The 24,500-nt window shown below is 31.5% G+C and overlaps 1 protein-coding gene across 1 annotated transcript in view; it reads left to right on the plus strand.

Moving 5' to 3' along the window:
• The first annotated feature begins 3,434 nt into the window (after nt 1–3,434).
• Nucleotides 3,435–24,500, plus strand: part of stg1 (stargazin-like protein) — a 148,746-nt gene continuing 127,680 nt past the window's right edge. The window contains exon 1 of the mRNA XM_085949916.1: nt 3,435–3,478. Coding sequence (XP_085806042.1) covers nt 3,435–3,478 — 44 coding nt within the window. The remainder of the gene's footprint in view (nt 3,479–24,500) is intronic.

Consider the following 24,500-nt stretch of genomic DNA (forward strand, 5'->3'; position numbering starts at 1 on the left):
ATATAGAATCAAGCCTTGATTAATCAAACTTGTATAACATAGTAAACCATCCTTATTGATTAGTTCATGAAATATTACACCATTTTTTTAGGTTGGTTATTAGTATTAGCATTATCTGTAAACAAAAGTTAGGAACATGATAATAAACGAATGATTGAAAATGTAGGAATTCTTGGCGATAACTTACCTTTATTAAGTTTTTCCCTCACTTCCCGAATAAGGGATGCCCTTCTTGAAAGAATATTGTTTGAGACTGGCAAAGGGTGGAGGCAGGCTGTTAAAATCCGACATAAATAGTGGACACTAAGCTTTGCCAGCCATACGAAAGAATTTGTTTCCATTAATTGTCAGATAGTGGTAGTTAGTTTTGAAAAAAATAATTAAACTCTGCGTAACCAAGCCAAATAATATTTGATTGTAGTTTAATTTTTAAACCTTCAACAGACTACAATATTCGACGAGGCGGGTGATAGCCAATAATGCAGTCCAAGTGTCACTTCAGCATTCCTAATCTATTTTAAAAAAATACTCCCTCGCATTCGGACTAAAACTCCGTATATTGGACTTCCGCACTTTTGCAAGTCTTTTTGCTATAGCTCAAAGCAAAAATGACTTAAAATGGACATCCACTCTTTCAGGTCTAAAGTATAAATTGGTCTACCGTCGTTTAAGAAGTATGTATTTCGAAAACTATGTGACATTGGACTCCCAAAATTTCAGCATTAAAAGAACGTGAATACACTGCAATTGTATTGCAGTGCAATTTACCTAAAAACGATAAAAAAATTATTTCCGCACTTTCATTTTTCAGGTTTTCATTTTAGACAAAGCCTAATTCTGAAAAATGTTTTTTTTTTTAATTTTTATAGGTATCGCTTAAACTTTATAGTGGTTTTGTAAGCGGACATCAAAATCTATTCATAGCTAGCTCAATTGATACTAATGTAGTAAAGGATAACCCGGTCAATGATGAGAATATCGTAATAGATCTTTGGGTTTCCTCCGTGTGTACTTCCTTCTTTCCTCGACGTTTCGGGCTCATTGCAGAAGCCATTATCATGCATTATCTACAACGAGCCCTAAACGCCGGGGAAAGAAGGAAGAAGTACACACGGTGGAAACCCAAAAATCTATTACGATAAAAAAACAACCATGAAAGTCTCAAACATTAATGATGAGAATAATTTACAGTTTATCAATTATTAGAACCTTCTTAACTGTATCCATTTCTCGAATAACAATTAATTATAATTATTTACACTATTTCCAAAATACTTTTAAATTATGTCTATATATTAAACCCAAAAGCATTTTATTTATACAAGTTTAAAGCCAAAACCCTTATGTATAGAATTTTTTATTAGCTAGGATCATTATTTTCCTCAATCCATGGTTCAAAGCCATTCACAGCGTGCGGGTGACTTAGTTTAGTCAGACATAGGTATTTACTTATAAATATTATCAATTCAAAATAACAATATAGTATACACAAGGAATTGTAAATATAATGTAATTACTATTTATTTACAATATAATATATTAGTGTTTTAATTTCGGTTAACCTACAATATTCATGTCGAACAATCATACGTTATTGTACCTACTTATGATGATGAAATTATATTTTTTAATCAATATAGAATACACACAAGGTTTTTTATTATAGAAATAACATTATTTTGAAAAATCTCAGAAACATACACGTTGGAATAAATCGTAGCAGACAAAGGGTTACGGCAAGAAATCTGCAATTCGGTCGGGAAATCCCTTTTGTTTTTTTTCAAATGCTATTTTATCGCGGTGAACTCCCGTACGCGCGTTTTATAATTAGAATAACATACTATCGTCGTCAATTTTCTACAAACACGTATCTCAGTTTTGAGTTATTTGATGCAGTGAATTCAGAACTTGAATACGTACATATTCCACGAACACGTACCTATCTCAAAACATACTTTATTTATAAACTAATAGATTGAAGCAATGGCAAAAAACTCGTATCACAATACAAGACTTTTATAAATATTATAAACTCGTATCCTGAGTTAGGTGTTTGTAACTATACAGAATACTGAACTCCGACAGATGATTATACAGAAGCACTTTCTCGTCAAGATACGTGTTTACTGCAGTAATATTGTGGAATGACTCACAGTAAATTTGCAAAGCATTCTCGTATCTCCGACAATATGACTGATCGGTCGAAAGTATAGTGCGATAGATTGAAGAAACATAACATTTTTTTTCAGGAAAATATCTGTAACTATTCTAAATGGATATTTCATAGAAGAAAATTTATTTCTGAATTAAAAACTGAGTGAATAAAGTTTTTATTTGCCTCTCCTGAAAAGTTGTGTTTTTTGAGATACGTGTTTGTAGAAAATTAACGACAATATAGATATTAGATCTATTAGGTAGGTACATGATTATTATTCTAACTCGAAATATGACGCCGTATCAAGGCGCTGAAACATCCTCGCCGAACTTCAAAACCAATGGCAATAATAATGAATGAATAATGATACTTTGAGCAATAATGAAAAAAAAATGAGGTGAGTAATTATATTCATTAATTAAATTAAATACGTATTGTTATTTATTTCAAACAATATCTCAAACACACTTATTCACCAGACTGTCAATGAAACACACGATCCCTCCACTTAAGAAGTATCTACCTAGCAGTGGCGAAGGTCAGAGGTAGGCTGTTAAGATCCGCCATAAATGGTGCAGACTAAACTTTGTCAGTCATACGTATTTGTTTTCATTGATTAAAATAAGACTAAAATTTACAGATAGTGTTGGTTAAGTTGTTTTTAAAGTTCAGTTATAGGTGCCCTGCGAAAACCAAGCCATAATAGAGAATAGTCAAAAAATACTCGTATATCTATAAAATATTTAAAATCATGCAATTAAAATCATAAATAACTTTTAATATTAATGATAGAATAATATTTTTTCTATTATAGGTTGGTTTAGGCGGAGCTTAATAAATTTAAAAAATTAATCAACAATATCTGTAATATGTTTTCTTAATCCAACGAAAACAAATAAGTATGAATGAAAAAATGTGCATAATTTTTTCGTATCACCCAAAGTATACTAAAGCTTTTATTTTGTTAACTGTCAATGCATGGTAAAACTGCATTGTATTGTTGTTTTTTAAAAAAAATTGTAGTACTTATTCCACTTTAATAAATAAATTTGGACCGGTTTCGTCCGCCTCAGAGGGACATTTTGAAACTCAGTGGAATAAGTACTTACTACAAAAAAATGTTGTATTTTATTAAATCAAACAACTATACTAAAGCTATTATGATTTGGTTTGGGTAGGGTTTAATTGTTTTTAAAAACAACCAACACCATCTGTAAATTGTAGACTTAATTCAATAAAAAAAAACGTCTACGCCTGATCTCTGACACAAGTGAAAACAATGACTTTGAAGAAGAAGAAAAAGTACCGAAGAGAAGGAAAAAGGTACACTTGAAATGGACAGAAGAAGAAATTCAAATTGTGAAAAAATATTTTAAAGAAAAAAAATCCAGGAAAAGCAAAATGCTTAGAAGTTTTGAAGAAAGAACCTACACTACATAAACGCTCCTGGGAGCAGTTAAATACTTATGTCAATAACATTTACAAAAACAAATTAAAATAAAGCTTGATTATAATAATATTTTATGTTCTATGACAATGTAGTAAGTAGGTAATTGCTGTTTTTTACCATTATAATAAGTATTATATTCTTAACGGCTATCTAAAAAATAATGTTGATTAAAACAAATAAGTTAGTACCTATAAACAAAATTTATCAGTTTTCATCTTGGCAAGTCTAGTTACATGCGATAATTTTTCAACAACATTTCCTTTTTAAGTCCAGTTACAATTATAAATTATAAATTTGTGTATCATACATACAGAGTCTTGGATTCTTAATTATTGGTCTTATCTATTGTCTTCAATAAAAATATGTTAATAAGTGTTTACCTGCTTAATTATTGTAGTTATAAGCATAAACATGTTGTATACAACCACTTAATAATAATATGTTTTATGATGAAGAATATAATGCTAATAAATAAAGTTATACAAATTTTGTGTCGATTGATTCATTGGTTTTATTTTAATTTTATGGTTCCTTGAAATGTCCGAGCTGTCATAAAAGCGGACCATTTTTGATAAATGGGTCATAAAACTCATTAAACATAAACAATTATTAGGTGTTATACCTACTGCCGACCTTTTTGTAGACAAGAAATGCTTTGTAAGCACAATTTAATGTTTTGGCTATTTTTTACTCCTACCCACTTTCACTTAGTTCTATTAATATGTGCACAAAAATTATTGTTTAACAAACCTCTTAGACATTAAAAAAATATTATTACTTAACTATTAATAATACAACTGAGTGTATTTCTTAATAAACAGCATATTATTTATATAGGTACCTAGTACTTAACATTATTGCTCCAGTCCGGAACACATTGGCTGCACAGAATGGAGATTATCCACAAACATTTAACGAATAATGAATATTACTACTTGTTAGCCAATCTTGGTCTTTACGTTGGATTAACACACATTTAAAAAACAAAATGTATTTTTTGTCCAGTCACGGAATTGAACCCATTTTTTACATACAACCACTCTACCAAGTCAGCTACCATGGGTGTATTATAGTGGCGAGGGGTAGAGGTAGGCTTTAAGAGTTGACATAAATAGTGCACAGTAAACTTTGTCAGTCAAACGTATTTGTTTTAATTATTTAACTAAGAATACAAATTGCAGATGGTGCTGGTCAGATTTTAAAATTCAATTAAACCCTGCCAAAACCAAACCATAATAGTTTAAGTATGCTATGGGCTATCCGACAAAAATACTGCAGTTTTTCAGTCATACATGTTTGTTTACGTTGAATACAGAATCGGTACATATCGCCTGTTTAGAACCAATCTATTCTAGCTCACATGTTTAAGTTTCTGTGTCAATGTAGGTAGATCACAGATTCATTACAATAATGTAATATTAAAGGTTAGTTGTTAGGTTAATTAAGGTTAACCTAACAAATAATCCAGTTTATCGGCTATTTTCAAAATGCGTTTTCCGCTGTATTCCGTATAACCGAACAGTACCATTGGAGTTGTTCTGTAATACGTAATAATTTGTATGGAATGTATTGAATATTAAAAACCACAGAAAAGATAATAAAAAGTAACAAACACTATCTACACTTTGTAGTCTTAGTTCAATGAAAACAAATACGTATGACTAACAAAGTTTAATGTGCACTATTTATGGCTGATCTTAACAGCCTATCTCCACCCTTCGCTACTAGTGTCAACCCACATCACGCTCCCCTATTTATATTTAAGTAGTACTTAGATACAATTATTTTTACAAAATTATTATCAAGTGATCGGGATATTTTTACAGCTCTTAAAGGGCCGTCCATCCTATGATATCACATGATTGGGGCTATTTTTTAGCCCCCTTCCCCCATTGTCACAACCTTTTACCACACTGTCCATATGACGAGTATTTTTTACTATTATCTATTATGTTTTGGTTTAGGCAGGGTTTATTTGATTTTTAAAAACTAACCAAAAGGTAGGTACCATCTGTAATTATTTGTATTCTTGGTTCAATGAAAACAAATAAAAATGACTGACAAAGTGTGCATTATTTTTTCAAATCTTTAAAGCCTACCTCCAATTATGGTTTGGTATATGCATGGTTTAATTGAATTTTAAAAACTTACCATCACTATGTGCAATTTGTATTATTTGTTCAATTAATACAAATAAGCATGACTGACAAAGTTTATTGTGTACTATTTATGTCTAAACTTAACAGCCCACCTCCACCTTACATCAGTCTACTCTATTCATATTTAGAACAATTAGTTTAACAGATTTAAGTGTACTATATTTATGGCGGATTTAACAGCCTATCTCGACCCATCGCTACCGGTGTGCACTATTTATGGTGGATTTTAACAGCCTACCTCAAACCTTCGCTACACTATAACTAACAATTATTAGTTTAGGAAAAGTTAATATGCGCTATTTCTGGTGAATTTTACAGCCTACATTCACCCTTCGCTATTGGTGTCAACCTACATCAGTCTACCCTATTTATAAGGTATTTATATTTATAGGGTATATTTCAGAACAATTAGTTTAACAGAAGTTAGTGTGCACTATTTATGGCGGATTTTAATAGCCAATTTTCACAATTCGCTACTGCTGTCAACTCATATCAGTCTACCCTATTCATATTTAGAACAATTACTTAAACAATATTTAATTGTGCTCTTTATGGCGGATAATAACAGCCTACCTCCACCCTTCCCGACTGGTGTCGACCTACATCAGTCTACCCTATAAATATTTAGAATAATTAGTTTAACAGAATTTAGTGTGCACTATTTATGGCTGATTTTAACAGCCTACCACCACACATCAATACTGGTGTGCAATATTTACGGTGGATTTCAACAGCCTACCTCCACCCTTCCCGACTGGTGTCCACCAACATCAGTCTACCCTATTTATATTTAGAACAATTAGTTTAACAAAATTTATTGTGCACTATTTCTGGTGGATTTTAACAGCCTACCTCTACGCTTCGCTTCTGGTGTCAACTCATATCAGTCTACCCTATTCATATTTAGAACAATAACTTTAACAATATTTAATGTGTGCTATTTATGGCGGATAATAACAGCCTATCTCCACCCTTTGCGACTGGTGTCGACCAACATCAGTCTACCCTATTCATATTTAGAACAATTAGTTTAACAGAATTTAATGTGTACTATTTCTGGTGGATTTTAACAGCTTACCTCCACCTTTCGCTACTGGTGTCAACCTACATCAGTCTAGGCTATTTATATTCAGAACAATTAGTTTCACAAAAGTTAGTGTGCACTATTTATGACGGAATTAACAGCCTACTTCCACCCTTCGCTTCTGGTGTCAACTCATATCAGTCTACCCTATTCATATTTGGAAGAATTAGTTTAACAAAATTTAGTGTGTACTATTCAGGGTGGATTTAACGGCCTACCTCCACCCTCTGCTACTGGTGTCAACCCACATTCATATACCTTATTTATATTTAGAACAATTAGTTTAACAGAATTTAGTGTGCACTATTTATGGCAGATTTTAACAGCCTACCACCACACATCGCTACTGGTGTGCACTGTTTACGGAGGATTTTAACAGCCTACCTCCACCCTTTGCTACTCGTGTCCACCAACATCAGTCTACCCTATTTATATTTAGAACGATTAGTTTAACAAAATTTAATGTGCACTATTTCTGGTGGATTTTAACAACCTACCTTCACCTTTCGCTATTGGTGTCAACCCACATCAGTCTACACTATTTATAGGGTATTTATATTTATAGGGTATATTTCAGAACAATTAGTTTAACAGAAGTTAGTATGCACTATTTATGGCGGATTTTAACAGCCTACCTTCACCCTTCGCTACTGCTGTCAACTCATATTAGTCTACCCTATTCATATTTAGAACAATTACTTTAACAATATTTAATTGTGCTGTTTATGGAGGATAATAACAGCCTACCTCCACCCTTTGTGACAGGTGTCGACCTACATCAGTCTATCTCATATTTAGAACAATTAGTTTAACATAATTTAGTGTGCACTATTTATGGCTGATTTTAACAGCCCACCACCACCCTTCACTTCTAGTGTCAACTCATATCAGTCTACTCTATTCATATTTAGAACAATTGCTTTAACAATATTTAATGTGTGCTATTTATGGCGGATAATAACAGCCTACCTCCACCCTTCGCGATTGGTGTCGACCTACATCAGTCTACCCTATTCATATTTAGAACAATTAGTTTAACAGATTTTAGTGTACTATATTTATGGCGGATTTTAACAGCCTATCTCGACCCATCGCCACCGGTGTGCACTATTTATGGTGGATTTTAACAGCCTACCTCAAACCTTCGCTACATTATAACTAACAATTATTAGTTTAGGAAAAGTTAATATGCGCTATTTATGGCGGATATTAACAGCCTTTCTCCACCCTTTGCTACTGTTGTCCACCCATATCAATCTACCCTATTTACATTTAAAACAATTTATTACCTATTTATATTTAGAAAAATTATTAGTTAAAAAAAGATTGTGTGCACTATTTATTTATGGCGGATTTTGACAGCCTACCTCCACCCATCGCTATTGGTGTGCACTGTTTATGGTGGATTTTGACAGCCTACTTTCACCCTTCGCTACTGCTGTCAACTCATATCAGTCTACCCTTTTCATATTTAGAACAATTACTTTAACAATATTTAATTGTGCTGTTTATGGAGGATAATAACAGCCTACCTCCACCCTTTGTGACAGGTGTCGACCTACATCAGTCTACCCTATTCATATTTAGAACAATTAGTTTAACAGAATTTAGTGTGCACCATTCATGGCTGATTTTAACAGCCCACCTCCACCCTTCGCTTCTAGTGTCAACTCATATCAGTCTACTCTATTCATATTTAGAACAATTACTTCAACAATATTTAATGTTTGCTATTTATGGTGGATAATAACAGCCTACCTCCACCCTTCGCAACTGATGTCGACCTACATCAGTCTACCCTATTCATATTTAGAACAATTAGTTTAACAGACTTTAGTGTACACTATTCATGGCGGATTTTAACAGCCTACCTCGACCCATCGCTACCAGTGTGCACTATTTATGGTGGATTTTAACAGCCTACCTGAAACCATCGCTACACCATTACTAACAATTATTAGTTTTGGAAAAGTTAATATGCGCTATTTATGGCGGATATTAACAGCCTTTCTCCGCCCTTTGCTACTGTTGTCCACCCATATCAATCTACCCTATTTACATTCAAAACAGTTTGTTACCTATTTATATTTAGAAAAATTATTAGTTAAAAAAAAATTGTGTGCACTATTTATGGTGGATTTTGACAGCCTACCTCCACCCATCGCTATTGGTGTGCACTCTTTATGGTGGATTTTAACAGCCTACCTCGACCCATCGCTACCGGTGTGCAATATTTACGGTGGATTTTAACAGCCTACCTCCACCCTTAGCTACTGTTGTCAATCCACATCAGTCTACCGTATTTGTATTAAGAACAATTTATTATTAGTTAACAAAATTGAGTGTGCACTATTTGTGGCTAATTTTAACAGCCTACTTCCACCATTCTCTACTGGTGTCAACCTACATCAGTCTACTTTATTTATATTTAGAACAATTATTAGTTAATATAATATGTCCTATTTATGTCGGATTTTTACAGCCTACCTCCGCCCTTCGCTACTGGTGTCAACCCACATCAGCCTTTCCCATTTATTCTTAGAACAATTACCAAGTCAAATTATCAAGTAAACTGTAAGGGGCCGTTCATATACGACGTCACATGATTTTAGCTATTTTAGCACCCCCCCCCCCCCGCCTATCGTCACAACCTTTACCACTCTGTTTTTATTATGTCCTCCCCCGCCACATTCGTCAGAAATCATCACATTATAATAAATTAGACCCCTTCTAGAGCGTGACATAATATATGGATGACCCCTGATAGAATAAATCTCAGCGAAGATTCTCTTGAAAATTGCAATCGCAAATATCTATTTATTAGTTGCGCGGTTGTATTGATTTCATTAGAGTGCAAATCATAAAAATGTTCTTGAACGAATCTTTTAGGAGTAAACAAATGCGTCACATGCATTCAAACCAATGCCGAACAAGAAGCCCTCTGATTGGTTCATTCAAATTGGATCAACAGAAGCTAAAAGAGTAAAATGTATATGGGAGGGGAAAATGGGCGGGGCTTCTATTAATAGATCGAGACTTTTGTTGCTCCAAATGGATCAATTTCGTATGTCATCTTTGGCAATGGAGCAACAAATCAGGGTAGATCAACAATTACAAAATGTTCAACAAATACCTGGTGTGCCGTCGCGTAAGATCAACTTAGAACGAGAAGAGATATCTATATATATATATATATATATATATATATATATAAATAAATTATAGTTCGGTGATTTATAGGTTCTATCAAAACCGACTATAATATTGAGGCCATGAAATCAAACTATAAATAACGATCGTAGAGCTAATTATCCTGTTGATTAGTGTTATACAGTAGTTTTATATATTGAAATGCATGGTAATTACATTTGATTTGAACGAAAGATACAATCGAAAATTTTCATTTATGGCGAACAAAGTAGGTCCGGTCCTTCTTTACATTCAAAAATAATCAATAAGTAGCACTACCATCTTAGCTCTCAATTCAGTGCTCTAGCCTTCCTATAGTCGACCTTAATTTCTACGTATAATATTTTTTTTATGAGAAAAGACTGAAAAGTTATGTGTAGTATCAAAACAAGAAAACTACAGAAACTTTTCCATATTATGAGAAGACACAAACTGTGGCATTCCCGAGTAATGATCCAAAAAAAAATCAATGGTAAACGTTGCATGTGAAGACGCTGCATTTTGTGGCGTAATATTAAGCTTCATCGAACTGTTATAGGTAGGTAGTAGAAAAGAAAGATAACTTCTTGATGAGGATAGTAGGATAGTACAAGAAGAAGAATAAATTAGTCTTTTTTTATCTTTACTGTTAAATATTTAGGCTCCGTTTAGTGGTAAAGGCTTTCTGATTTCCAACTGCACTCTAATTTATTATTAAAGTATTTAAACTACAATTTTGATTAGCGTACTTAATGACCGGTACATACGTGCAAGTGTTAGGTGAGCCGATGATTGTAACCTGAAATTGAAATAATTTTGATGCCGCAGTGTTGATGGGCTAAATAATCTGTTCGAACGCAGCGTGCAACGGCCGCAGTATGTAGATATCTACAAGCCGTAGTATTATAAACAATGCAGGAGTTTTCAAATGCATGCCACAAAGTAGGTTTAAAGACAATTGTTTCAAAGGCAACAGTAATGATGCAATTGTTTGCTTAGCTGACCTAAAAAAATTGTCAATACCGCTCAAATTGTACTCATTGATTACCCACATACACACACACACATAATAATATATTAGTGGTGACGGGTGGAGGTAGTCTGCTAAGATTTGACGTAAATAGTGCACAATAAACTTTGTCAGTCATACATATTTTGTTTTAACTGTACTTAACAGTACATACTTTTTCAGTCATACTTATTTGTTTTCGTTGAATTAAAAATACATATTACAAATATTAGTTAGTTTTTTTAAATTCATTAAGCCCTGCCTAAACAAAACCATAATCGATAAAAAATATTCTTATATCCATAAAATATCTAAAAATATGTCTGGTTTAATGTGATAATTTTAGATATTTTATAGATAAACGAATATTTTTTGACTAGTATCTACTGTGGCTCAGATTAGGCAGGGTTCAATTGAGTTTTAACAACCAACAAACACTATCTACACATTATAGTTTAGTTCAATGAAAACAAATACGTTTGACGGATAAAGTTTAGTGTGTACTATTTAAGTTGGATCTTAACAGTAAACATCCACATCTCTCCACTGATATAATATGTATAATAATATTATATATCTTGGGCAATGTGTATTACCAGTGCTTATGTAATATGTATGCATATTGTGATACATCTTACCTAAATGAAAGAGTAATCGAAAAAATTATGTTTAACGCAAAGTAGTATAGAAATTTCAATAATGTGGAATTATCATAAAAGAAACCCATAGACAGACAAAAGGATGGGATGTCATATCGGTTTCTAAGCTGATAAATTGACACTAGGCTGGGAATATCACCGTGAAATGGATTACCCTTGATAAAGAATGGTACTGTATTTTGAAGGTATGTTTTCGTAAGACTTCTATGCCTAAGTAAAGCTTGGAAAATAAAAATTAAATTTAAATAGTTTTCTTTTCTTCTTTCGATCATGTCCGATCCTAATAGGATCATATGGGCCTCCACAGAGTAGGGGTTTGTATTAACATATTTTGTTTTTTACGAGAAATGGATGTCAGCCACTTGCTCAACCTATTAGGTCCATACCCTGACAGACACAAATTGGAAAACAATATGTGTACTTGCCAGACACAGGATTCAAAACTGGGACCCACGGCGTTATAGTCCAATGCTTAAGCCGCGCCGCCACCGCGGGTGTAAATTTAAATAGTTTTCTTAAAACATTATTACTTTATAAATAGCTAAGATATCCGAAAGTTAAACGTGCATAATATTCAAATACATTTTTACATATTGTATGATTTAAATGCATGATTATGATCACAGAGTAAGTTAAATCAATAATTATAAATACGTCATCGTCATAGATGCAGGCGTTTTCTTTGCTCATTGCATCAGTATTAACTAAATTTATCGTTCGGTCTATATTAATAATAAAATTGAAATAGGTATCTGTCTTTGAATGAGTGTGAGTAGTGAATTGATCGGTTACATGTATGTTGTATGTATGCAGTTCATCGTGGGATACTTATTCGTGCACCGCAGTGCGTGAAACATGAGTTCGTATAACATTTTATCAAACGACGAGTTCTTCGTTGAAAATTTTACCGCGGAATACATTTGTTTACAAAATGCGGCGAAAGTTTGCAAATAGTACTGTTCTAAATAGATTAACCCTAACCTAACCTAACCTAGTAAAGATATCTCGTAGAATTCGCAACATGTTGTAGCATACGTATAAATATACTCCACGGTGAAATGGTCAACGAAGAACTCGTCATTTGATTAAATGTTACACGAACTCACGTATTGCGGCGCATGAATAAATGTCCTGCGGTGAACTGTTTCCGTACAAATTTCCGGATACGGAATTGATCAGGTTCGCCTAGATCCAAATATTGTCGAAAAGCGTACATGCATTCATTCAACATGAGTATGTAAAGTGATCAGATAGTATTGGAGAAGTGGTGAGGTAAACTGGAAGTAAAATGCCGCTTACAGTTGTCTATTTACTCTACTTCATTGATTTTAAAATTAGCCTTTTTCTTTATTTTGTGTAGGTACTATTATTTTGTTTCAATTAGGTATGTGTGTTCAAGAAAAAATCTTACATTTTTAAATCTTGTGAAATATTTTTGAATAAAAAAATAGTTATATATAATAAAATATATTATTAACAAGTGCAAGTACGTTATCACAAAACTTTGGAGAAATCTTGCCATCGCTTAGTAATTAGGGTAAATTGTTATTACTTTGATTCAAATCATAAAAGCCGATTGTTAAAACAATAACGCAATTCAGAAAGTACTTCAGTGAGAATTGTAAGAACTGCTAGTTAATTTCGTCACAATTAGATAAGACATACATAGCTTAGCTGTCAGCGCATATGGGCCCATAGACGCGAATCTTTAATCTATTTTTAAATGATGTAAATTATAAAGACGTTAAAATTATCTGAGTCACAATCCTCAGTCATCTGGAGATAAGTCTAGAGATTAAACACTATGTATACCTTACCAAAGATCGACTTAGTTTCTTTTTGAAAATCAACAGATTCCAACTAAAATTGAATAAAACAGTTCTTTCTTTATCGTAGCTTATCGTGTAGGTACAAAAACCTCGTTTCGATGAAAAGTTTTAGGACACAAAAGAAAAAAGAAGTTCGCGACTGATAAAAGAAACTTTATCTAACAGTGGGCCATAAATCTATAAAAGTTGTGTTGAAAGTTCATAATAATATTATTATTATAATGCAAGAAAAATAAAAACACTGGATTTTATTTATTTATGTCGCCATATCAGCTTTTATACAATATTATGATGGTATTTAGATATTGTCTAAAACAAAAAATGTGGTAAATAATGAACCATTTTAAATTTTATTTTTAACTAGTATAATTATGTTTTTTAACAAGTTAAGTATTATTTGTGATAATAATAATCGTATCCGGAATTTTTTACGTAAACAGTTTACTGCAGGACACTTATTCGTGCGCCGCAGTACGTGAAACATGAGTTCGTGTAACATTTAATCAATTGACGAGATCTTCGTTGAACATTTCACCGTGGACTATATTTTTACGTATGCTACAATATGTGGAGATGTCTTTACTAGATTAGGTTAGGTTAAGGTTAATCTTATTGGAACAGTACTATTTGCAAACTATCGCCGCATTTTATAAAATACGTACAAATGTATTCCACGGTGAAATGTTCGACAAAAAACTCGTCATTTGATAAAATGTTATACGAACTTATGTTTTACGTACTGCGGCGCACGAATAAGTGTCCCACGATGAACTGCATACGTACAACTTACATGTAACTAATAATAATACCTACTTCGTTTGATGCCGTCTTGTATTGCCGAATTGTATCAGATCACTACACCATGGACATTGAGACACTTGAGACAATAATTGAGACTACACAGAGGCTGGGTAGCCAAACTACACCTTCTAATTTTTTCTATTTTACCCGACAATATAAGTAAAATATACTTCTCATTGCGGAAAATATGGCAGATGTATGCATATTTTCTGTACTTGATAACAGCAGGGCATGAAATGGATGAAGCGCACCGGAGCGCGGCTCCGGTTCATAAAATCGTCGAGATTATTGCTGTGTCTCGTGGTAGGCTATAAAAACTAAAACATTTATTTTTATCGAGTAAACATAAACGTAGATATTATTTACAGATAAATATTTTCAGAATTTTTTACGAACCGAAGCGTTAATATACAATTATAATTCATAGCAATGAGATTAGGGATTGCAATGCTAGTATTTTAAAACCGGTATACAATTATTTATCGATACCGAAATACCGGTTCCAAAAATCCGAAATACCGGTATTTTCGGTATTAAGAAAGCATACACGTTTATGATTTCGAAAATGATTTATGTTATTTTTTCAGTATTTACTACTACTATATTGTATAAATATATAGTGTATAAATTGTATGCTGCCAAAACGCAAATATATTGACTGAAACCAACAAAAGTTACATAATAATATTAAAACAAAATTCCTCAAATATACTTGTCGTGATGAATTAACATATTTCGAAAAAGAAGACATTCGTGACAAATGTCTCCAATTATTCTATAACTATTGATCCAACGTTGATACGAGTAGTACATCCAACAAACGTTGTATTTCAGAGAGATTTTCGTGTACCCGGACTAGTATTTTGTAAAAATTATCAGTTCTAAAATATTATCATCTATACATATTTATAAAGGTCAATAAAATAAATGTAGGTAAATTGCAAAAAAATAGTATTTCAGTTATATTTATTGATAGGTACCTACTTCTTTTTTTCTCTAAGTTTTGGTAAATACCGGTATTAATACCGGTATTCAATAAGAAATACCGGTATTGATATATTTCATCGGTATTGCAATCCCTAAATGAGATATATCGTCTTATTGATTTGTCTTAGAATTTCTTTATTGGTAATTTGATCAGTCCAAAATCATAATATCTTTGTGATACTCCAATACAGCAACATGTGAAAAGCTTCTGGTCTTCGTATTGTCCGTTTGTTCTAGGCTTCGACTCCGTAGACCAGTACGCTTTCCGTTGACATACCCGAACTGCCTTTCGATTTCAGTTTGTATGTTTTTCTTATTTCACTTTAACCAGCAAACACTAAAGGTCATCGGTTTTATATACCAGTATCATTATGTCGTCAGCATATCGAAGATTATTTATCTATCCACCTTTCATTCATCTATATACCTTTTTGTATCGGCAGTTGACTATTTAGTAATATATAATATAAAATATACAATTAACGTAATAGATCATTATATACGACGAAGTTTTTTCTCGATAGACACATCTATATTTATTATCCAGGTCCAAAACCAGTAGAATCTGCTGACTGTCATATTACATTAAAGCTAGACGTTCAAACTTTACGACTATGATTTGAGACAATGATAATAATAATGCTTATAGACTTTTTTTTATAAATAAAATGCACATATGACAGTCGTTTTGTCGTAAAACACAAAATTTTTAAAAAATAACGTGCATTACCTACCACAATTTAATATACAAAAAGCAAATATTGTAACGTAATTTGATAAGCATTTCATGTAAGAACTACTGATTAAAATTATCATAATTGAGTAGGATGCCCGTAGTTTAATTGGAGAAGCATACTGGCGCGAATCCGGTGTTCAAGTTCCGTTGGGCATCGTATTTTTTAGTAGTTATATTAATATCTATATGTTTTCAAATTATGTATGTTCAATATATGGAATGTTACATTCTCAAATCTTGTGATAGATTTAAATTTTGCACTATTCTATTTAGGTCGTTTTTGCGATCCGGGTTTCGACTTTCGGCATCTTCAGGCACCGTGTACACTCACCAAAGGCAAACACACACTGACAAAGTGTCAAAGAATATCACCTTCACCTTACCAGTATCTGAACAAGATTTTTATCGTGACGAAGTTTCATTTTTTTAGTAGTTTGTGAAAAACATAATATTACGATAACACCAATAAAATTCTTTATTCATAGTACACGTGTAAAAGAATGAGTAATATAGATTTTTTACCATGTTCAATCACATAAATAAGATGATCCTCCACGGAGTGGAGGTTTTTTTGTAACAGATTTTTATTTTTAAGAAAAATGGTATAATCCACTTTCTAGACATATCAGACCCATACTCTGGGCTCAAAAATACTAAAAAACAAAATGTGATTTTTCCAGTATCTAGGATTCACATCATTATAAGCCTGACATATAACTGCTCAGCCATCGTAAGTGTTAAATACAGATAGTTTTAATAAACATTTTTTTTTTATTCAGCAAATAATACACAAGATTTGCAAATGTAACATTCTATAAATAATTTGAAAAAATCTCATGCGTATACACACTAGAATACATCATTTTGTAGAAAAGGTTACTACTAGTTAAAATCGTCGTAATTAACTAAGATGCTTGTAGCTAAATTGCAAAAGCATACTGACGCAAATCTAGCGGATGAAAGTTCAAGTCCCGTCGGGTGGCGTATTTTTTTTTTCTACAAAATGATTTTTTATAGTGTGTATAATAAATATAATATTTTATGCATGAGATGTTTTCAAATTATGTATAGAATGTTACATTCTCAAATCTTGTGTATAATTATTTTGCTGAATAAAAAACAATAGTTTATTAAAACTATCTGTATTTAACACTTACAATGGCTGAGTGGTTATATGTCAGGCTTATAATGTTGTGAATCCTGGATTTGGCAAAAAATCACAATTTGTTTTATAGTATTTTTGAGCCCAGAGTATGGCTATATATATGATGTTTTCAAATTATGTGTACTTATAGATAGTTTTGTAAACAATATATAATTAGCGTAATAAATTTCAAGAACTGCCTTCTTAAATATAATATTATGTAGTATGTAATTCATTTCTTCATCACAGTCTCGTGAATAATAATAAAAAAACAAAAAAATGTAAAATATTTTATACGAGACTGCTTTTTTCAAGATATTTTTTGTATTAAGAATTCCCTCCACTAAAAAGAAATTGAGATCCCGTCGCCGGGAAGATACCCGTCTTGCAAATGGGGTGTTTATTCATGGTGATAGCCCTCCCCTCATACCACTCTTTTTTAAGCTTGATGCATTCTGGTTCCTGCTTTGGTCGGTGATTACGCGTGTCTCGGCGCCCTGATATAAGGAAGGGGGTTGGGTGGGGGTGAGGGGTGGCGGAGAGTGCTTTGATGATGATGATGATGATTATCATTATTATTCGCGTTTAATAGAGTGCTTAAACTGCTCCCGGCAGTAAAGTAACATTCCATATTGTAAACGATTATTTATTTTGATGACAGTATTTTTGTGGGTAGGTACTTTATTTTTTTAAATTATTCAAAATATTTTCTTTCCTTTACTGAACCTTACTAATAAAGAAAAAAAAAGTTTTTTATTTTACTTTACTTAGTGGAAACAACTTAAAAAACCTTGTTCTCAAATAATGGCAATTGAATTTTTTGCGAAAATTCTAATTGTAATTTTAAAGACCTGATTTTGTATGAGTTGAAAATGTCTCTTTGAAGTGGATGAATCCAATCTTGATTATGATTAAATTAATTTGAATCAATACTACATATTTTCGCCTCAAAAGCAAAAGTGCACTTGTGACATTTCGTATTTTTTTCTCTACATTATAGGCAAAATGGCATTTGTAGAGCCCAAGAAAACACAATTAACGTATAATAAAAACGTAACAAGTAAACAATTTTGCGATCCTATGTGCAGTGGTTATAAAGATATAGGAAAAGGGTACTATGTGTAATTATTTTAAAATATGTAAAAGCTTTTGTACAGAAAAAAAGATTTTGTTGTAGAAAAAAGGGCCCTTGTGACAAGAATCTTCAAAAAAATCAATCTTGAGTAATTTCATTTCAAAATATTAAAATTTTCACTAACAAAAAAAACTTAAAATGCATTTTTCTCAATATTCCATTTTTTCACAAATGCCCTTTTGCTTTTAGGGCGACGATATTATATATTATTTTAATTTTAATTAATACTAAGAAAAATTACATGTATTGATTGAGATTTAAAAAAATGTCTATCGCTTGCCGTGTGAGTACGTTAATCAAACTACTTTTTGCCTTTACGAATATAATAACATTATTGGTTAGGTACGCATGAGTAAAATGTTTTTTTAATTTGACTTTTCTTCGTTATGTGTTTGTCTTTCATTGTTCCACCACGTAATATTTTTTTGTGGTTTTGTCTATTTTATCTCTTAATTATTTATACTTTCTAATAAATACCAGAATGTATTTAAAATAATAATTAAAAATAGTTAACGTATCCTTTTTATAATTAACTATTTCTTTTATTCAACGAATAATTCACAATATTTAAGAATATACCATTCTAAAATAAAAAATACAAAATTATGTATGTTCAATAATCAGAATGGTACATTCTTAAATATTCTGAATTATTCGTTGAATAAAAGAAATAGTTAATTATAAAAAGGATACGTTAACTATTTTTAATTATTATTTTAAATACATTCTGGTGTTTATTAGAAAGTATAAATAATTAAGAGATAAAATAGACAAAACCACAAAAAAATATTACGTGGTGGAACAATGAAAGACAAACACATAACGAAGAAAAGTCAAATTAAAAAAACATTTTACTCATGCGTACCTAACCAATAATGTTATTATATTCGTAAAGGCAAACACGAAAAATTATTCAACTAGGTATGCATTTAGCATCACATGACATTTATTATTCGAGCTTTCTCGTATTTATTTTCCGCTTGCGTAGCGATTTGTTATCTATGCAATTAAAACAATCGCTCAGTAAACAACGAAAGCTGCGGAAACGATACGAGCTTTTTAAGGCTCTGCCGCATATCGTATATCATATTTCAAGTATTTGTTAGCCTGTTGCATAAACAAAGAGTAAGCTTTGCTGCCATTCCAAAGCCGTTTTTGTTTTGTAAAATGAAAGCTTTTTTCAATAGTTACTACAATACGCAAGGATGTTGATGAAAAACCTTCATGTATATACGGGCAGAGCTTTTTTATATTAGATTAAAGTGAAGCGGAAAAAAATCAAAGTGTCGTATTCTTAGTCATACGTATATATAAAACAATTGCTTATTTGATTGCAATAAAGTAAAAATGTAGTGATTTACTTAATTATTTTAACGAATGCCACTTAGGGTGCCGGACGAAATCCCAAAAGCCGAAATGAAGATATTATGTTTATAATATTAAGGTATCGGTAATGACAAATTGCTAATTTATACATTAATAGTGAATATTGCTTAAAGATAAGGTTCTTTGCAACATCTTTGGGTTAAAGAATGTGTATTCTATTCTGACACTAATAATCTTCCCATTACGATGATAATAAATTCCGTCCGTTACGGTGATTTCACATTGGGTTACCGTACGAGATTTTCAATATTACTGTAGGTAAAAGGTAAATCCCTATTTTGGCAAAATAAATAAGTTTAATAATACTATTTTGATCTCGCTCATTACATTCATATCTCTTTCTCAAAATTGAGTGTGTCTCTCTTTGTCGCATATAATGTATTCGTAATAGAATGAGACGCTCTGTTTGCATTGTGCATTTATTATTTATGACAGGTAAATGAAATCTTATTAATATATATTAATTATATCTATTTACTGGATTGTTCTGGACTACAATGGTATCGAGTTTGAAAATAATAACATTTTAATTAAGGGTAATATTGATGATTATAGGAATATCTGAAATATAAAAATGATGACTTAAATATTTTCAGTTTAATGGAACGGATAACCTAAAGTGACATTACAGGAGTGTTAAAAAATAAGCTATAAGTATACTGTAACCTTAGCTTTGGTAGTAAAAAATAATGTTTACCAACTTTTACGATAGTCAATAATAAATTTCTCAAATCTTCAAAGTCAGCCGTAAATGTAATATAATATATTACATTTACGGCTGACTTTGAAGATTTGAGAAATGCTGAAATCGAGTACAAATTTATATGTACTAATTTAGTTTGCTAAGTGAATTGCTGAAATATTCTCAGGTCTTCAGGCAGGGAAATAAATTCGTAAAAGCTATCAACCGACTTTATTTCGGATATATTAGAACAGTAATTCGCAATATTTTTTGCACCACGACACACTTTTCAAATTATTAATATTTTTAGACACACTGCAGAATACTAATTATATAACTATCACTCTTTTTACACTTAATAAATAAGCATATTATTTTACGATTTTTACAAGTAAAATACGAGTAACTTAAACGTATCATTTATAAAAAAAATATCGCTGTGTGTACTTATGTACGCGCGTTAGATGTTATACTTCTTTGGCGTAACAAAACAAAAACAAAACTTGTGATAACCTAGATTCTTCGACTAACTCCTAATTATCTTGTTATATTACACACTTAAGAAAAAGGACCGCTTATTGGAACGCCGTTAGTTTATTTCTATACACTTTAACTTATATTACTAAATTATATAATTATTTATTGTTGTTTTTATTTTTAAAGTAACAACTGCCACTATGGTGTTTAATAGTTTGTTTACGTAAGGAATTGCAAATGGCTAAAAATAATAAATTTGCTGCCAAGGCAACGAAAAAATTCTAAACTATAATATTATACTGTATAATCATCACTATTGGAGTATCATACTATGGTGTAATGGTAGTGCGTTCGGCTGATAACCGAACAACGGTGGTTCGAATCCAATCGAGTGCGTTTATTTTTGTGTGAAAAAATAAATTATGTGTTACATGTCACACTCTGATTTGATTTTCCAAACGCGCCTAAAGAAGTATAACTTTAAAAAACTGTGTAAGATTTTTTATCGATTTCATAACGTTTTAGTGTGGGTGAATTTTATCGTTAGCCTTAAAAAATATTCACTGCATTAAGCTTAGACGAATGGGTAGGGGGATCCAATATACAATAATTTGTTTGGAGAATGGTTTATATTTTACAAATAGCGATTATAGATAACTAATATGTATCTGAAGGCGTTGAAACAGAGGTGCCGTATGCTCTTCTCATAAACGGCTGATTCTCAGAACACTTTGTCTCAGTAGGGAGTCCGTTACATTTCACAATAATTATAAAATCTAATAAAATATCTTCAAAAATGTAAAATGTAATACAATATTCTCAGAAATAATCATAGATCTTAGTTAAATTGCAGCCGACGAATGGTAATAAGATCATCAGATGGTCAATTTAATGAGTGTTAGTTGGTACATTGAAAGATGTCGATTATAAACTCTTGTTTATAACTAACACATTTGGTGACTTATTTTGTTAAAGAGTAATAAATAAAATAAAACTGGAACAGTACTATCTCAGGGCTCGAAATGGACCGGAACACACCGGAGCGCCGTTCCGGTTTGTAAAATCCCCAAAATTATCGCTCTGTCTCGTGGACATATTAATTTGACCGTCTGAGCTAGATTTGCATATAATGTAAAAATCTAACACACTTATTTTTATAAAATACACATGCAATTAGATAACTATGTTAATATTTTCGTAAAATATCAAACGCTCCGGTTCGGAAAATATTCCATTTCGAGCACTGTACTATCTGTTTGTAATGTTCCACGAACAACGGGTTTTTTTAAAATCTCAATGCTATACGGGGATTTCTTTCTGGAAGTTAGCCACTTTACGCTATCAGGACAAATATTTGTGATTAAATATTATTTTTATTAGAGTAATCTTAATTTATAATGAAAATGGAATGAAATCCTGTGGCATACTTTCCAACCGTTTGTGGCACACCGATTGGGAAGCTCTTAATTAGAAAACATTTTCATTTACGTATATTCTCGTACTGTGCAAGTGAGTTTCTCTTGAATTAGGATATATAATAATATTAGGCACTTGATTATAAGCAGACTAAGTGAGTTTAGTTATTTCAAATAACACACATTTATTATATAAACAATCTATGCATTTTGATTATAACTACTAACGCGTCATTCCAAGTAGTTTATGAAGACGAGAGAAATTATTGATATATCCTTTGCTGAGAAGGTTAACGTAATGAAAGATAAATAGTAAGTGCTTGACAGGATATAATTAAATACATAAATTTACTTTTAATTAATTAAACCTCAACTAATGCAAATATTTTATCATTTTGGCGCATTTGGGAAATCAGATCAGAGTGTATTTTTGGCGTGTGACATATAACACATAATTTATTTTTTCACACGAAAAAAAACGCACTCGATTGGATTCGAACCCCCGATTGTTCGGTTATCAGCCGAACACACTACCATTACACCATAGTATGATACTCCAATCGTGATGATTATACAGTATAATATTATAGTTTAGAATTGTTCCTTTGCTTAGGCAGCGACTTTATTATTTATTATTATTGTCGGCCATTTGCAATTCCTTACGTAAACAAACTATTATACATCAAAATGACAGTTGGTACTTTAAAAATAAAAACAACAAGAAACCATTATATAATTTAGTAATATAAGTTAAAGTGTATAGAAATAAGCCAACGGTGTTCCAATAAGTGGCCCTTTTTCTTGAGTGTAATTTAACAAGATAATTAAGAGCTAGTTAAATAATCTAGTTAATCACAAGTTTTGTTTTTGTTTTGTTACGCCAAAAAAGTATAACTTCTAACGCGCGTACATAAGTACACAAACCGATTTTTTTTTATTTTGACTCTATAATATGCTCTTCTCTCTCATGGACACTTTTAACTTAAATTTATGTAAATTAAATCAAAGCAAACTATATTCCTCTTACGTGGGGGTAAATTTAGGTGGACATTGTTTTTTAAGTTTTTCAGATAGGGTCTATCAACCTAGTTCACTCTGCGTCCTTCCATGTACTTTTATTTTTATTATTGTATTATTCACTCATATTATTATCCTTATTTTTATTGTAAAATAGTTAAAGCTTACTTTATTTCATATTGTGAACGCTTTAAATTTATTAATTTATGTCGTGTCCATTATTATATGTAAAATAAATTTGAATAACTGCTCTTGAGACATTCTCAGTCAATAAAAAATACCGATGCTTTACATATAAACGTAGGGTCTCGCGAAACGCCAGATTAAGACCGGGTGTGGTTTGGTGAGGCCAATAACACAGATATTAAACTATTTTTTTTAGTCTTTAGACGTAATTATATTATAAGAATTCGTAAACAACGTAAACGTTATACATTATAATTTTTGAAATCTATATAAGTAAATATTATAAATTTAGAGCTAGAAGACGTGCAATTCAGGTACAACTGTCATGTTGGTTTTTGCTATATTATACTCACAAGGTATGGCTCTCAAATTTATGATTATATAGATGGATACAATACGAGAGCTTATGATTTTTTGAGTTTCAAAAATTCTCTAAATTTGTTTTGTCGAGAAACTGACATTTTTTTATTAATTTTTTAGCTTCATCAGTCAAAAAGAATCTATCCCAAAAACTCCATTCTGAATTAAAGTCGAGAACTTTTTTTTCACCCAAAAATTAAGGAAAGGGATTCCATTCAGAATCAAAGTCGACAGAGTTTTCATTTTTGTTTTTCTAAAAACTTTTAAAAATTCCATTTTGCTATCGGCAGCTTAGCGTAGTAATAATTTCTCGAGATTGGTATTTTCTGATAATTTCTCGAGATTTATCGATCATAACTTCTATATTGTATAACATCTTTACTTCCTTTCCATGATAAACATACCTACTTAAATGGATTTTCAGTGTTTCCGTTTATGAATTTTAGGTATATGTAATGAATGAATTTAAAAGTATTTTGGCTATAAAAGACATAATGAGTTAGGTAAAAATCTATTATTCATTAAAATTTGGTAAAATCTAATATAGAATTTGAAAAATTTGACAAAATTCAGGCACCTGTGTACATATATTAAATATAAATTTTATAGCGATCAATGACCATATACCGAGTCAGCATGAGCTTTGACAACGTAAAATAAA

This window comes from Rhyacophila brunnea, unplaced genomic scaffold, assembly GCF_057557595.1.
Source record: "Rhyacophila brunnea isolate RB1 unplaced genomic scaffold, BYU_Rbru_1.0 scaffold_22, whole genome shotgun sequence".
NCBI classification, from domain to species: Eukaryota; Metazoa; Arthropoda; class Insecta; order Trichoptera; family Rhyacophilidae; genus Rhyacophila; species Rhyacophila brunnea.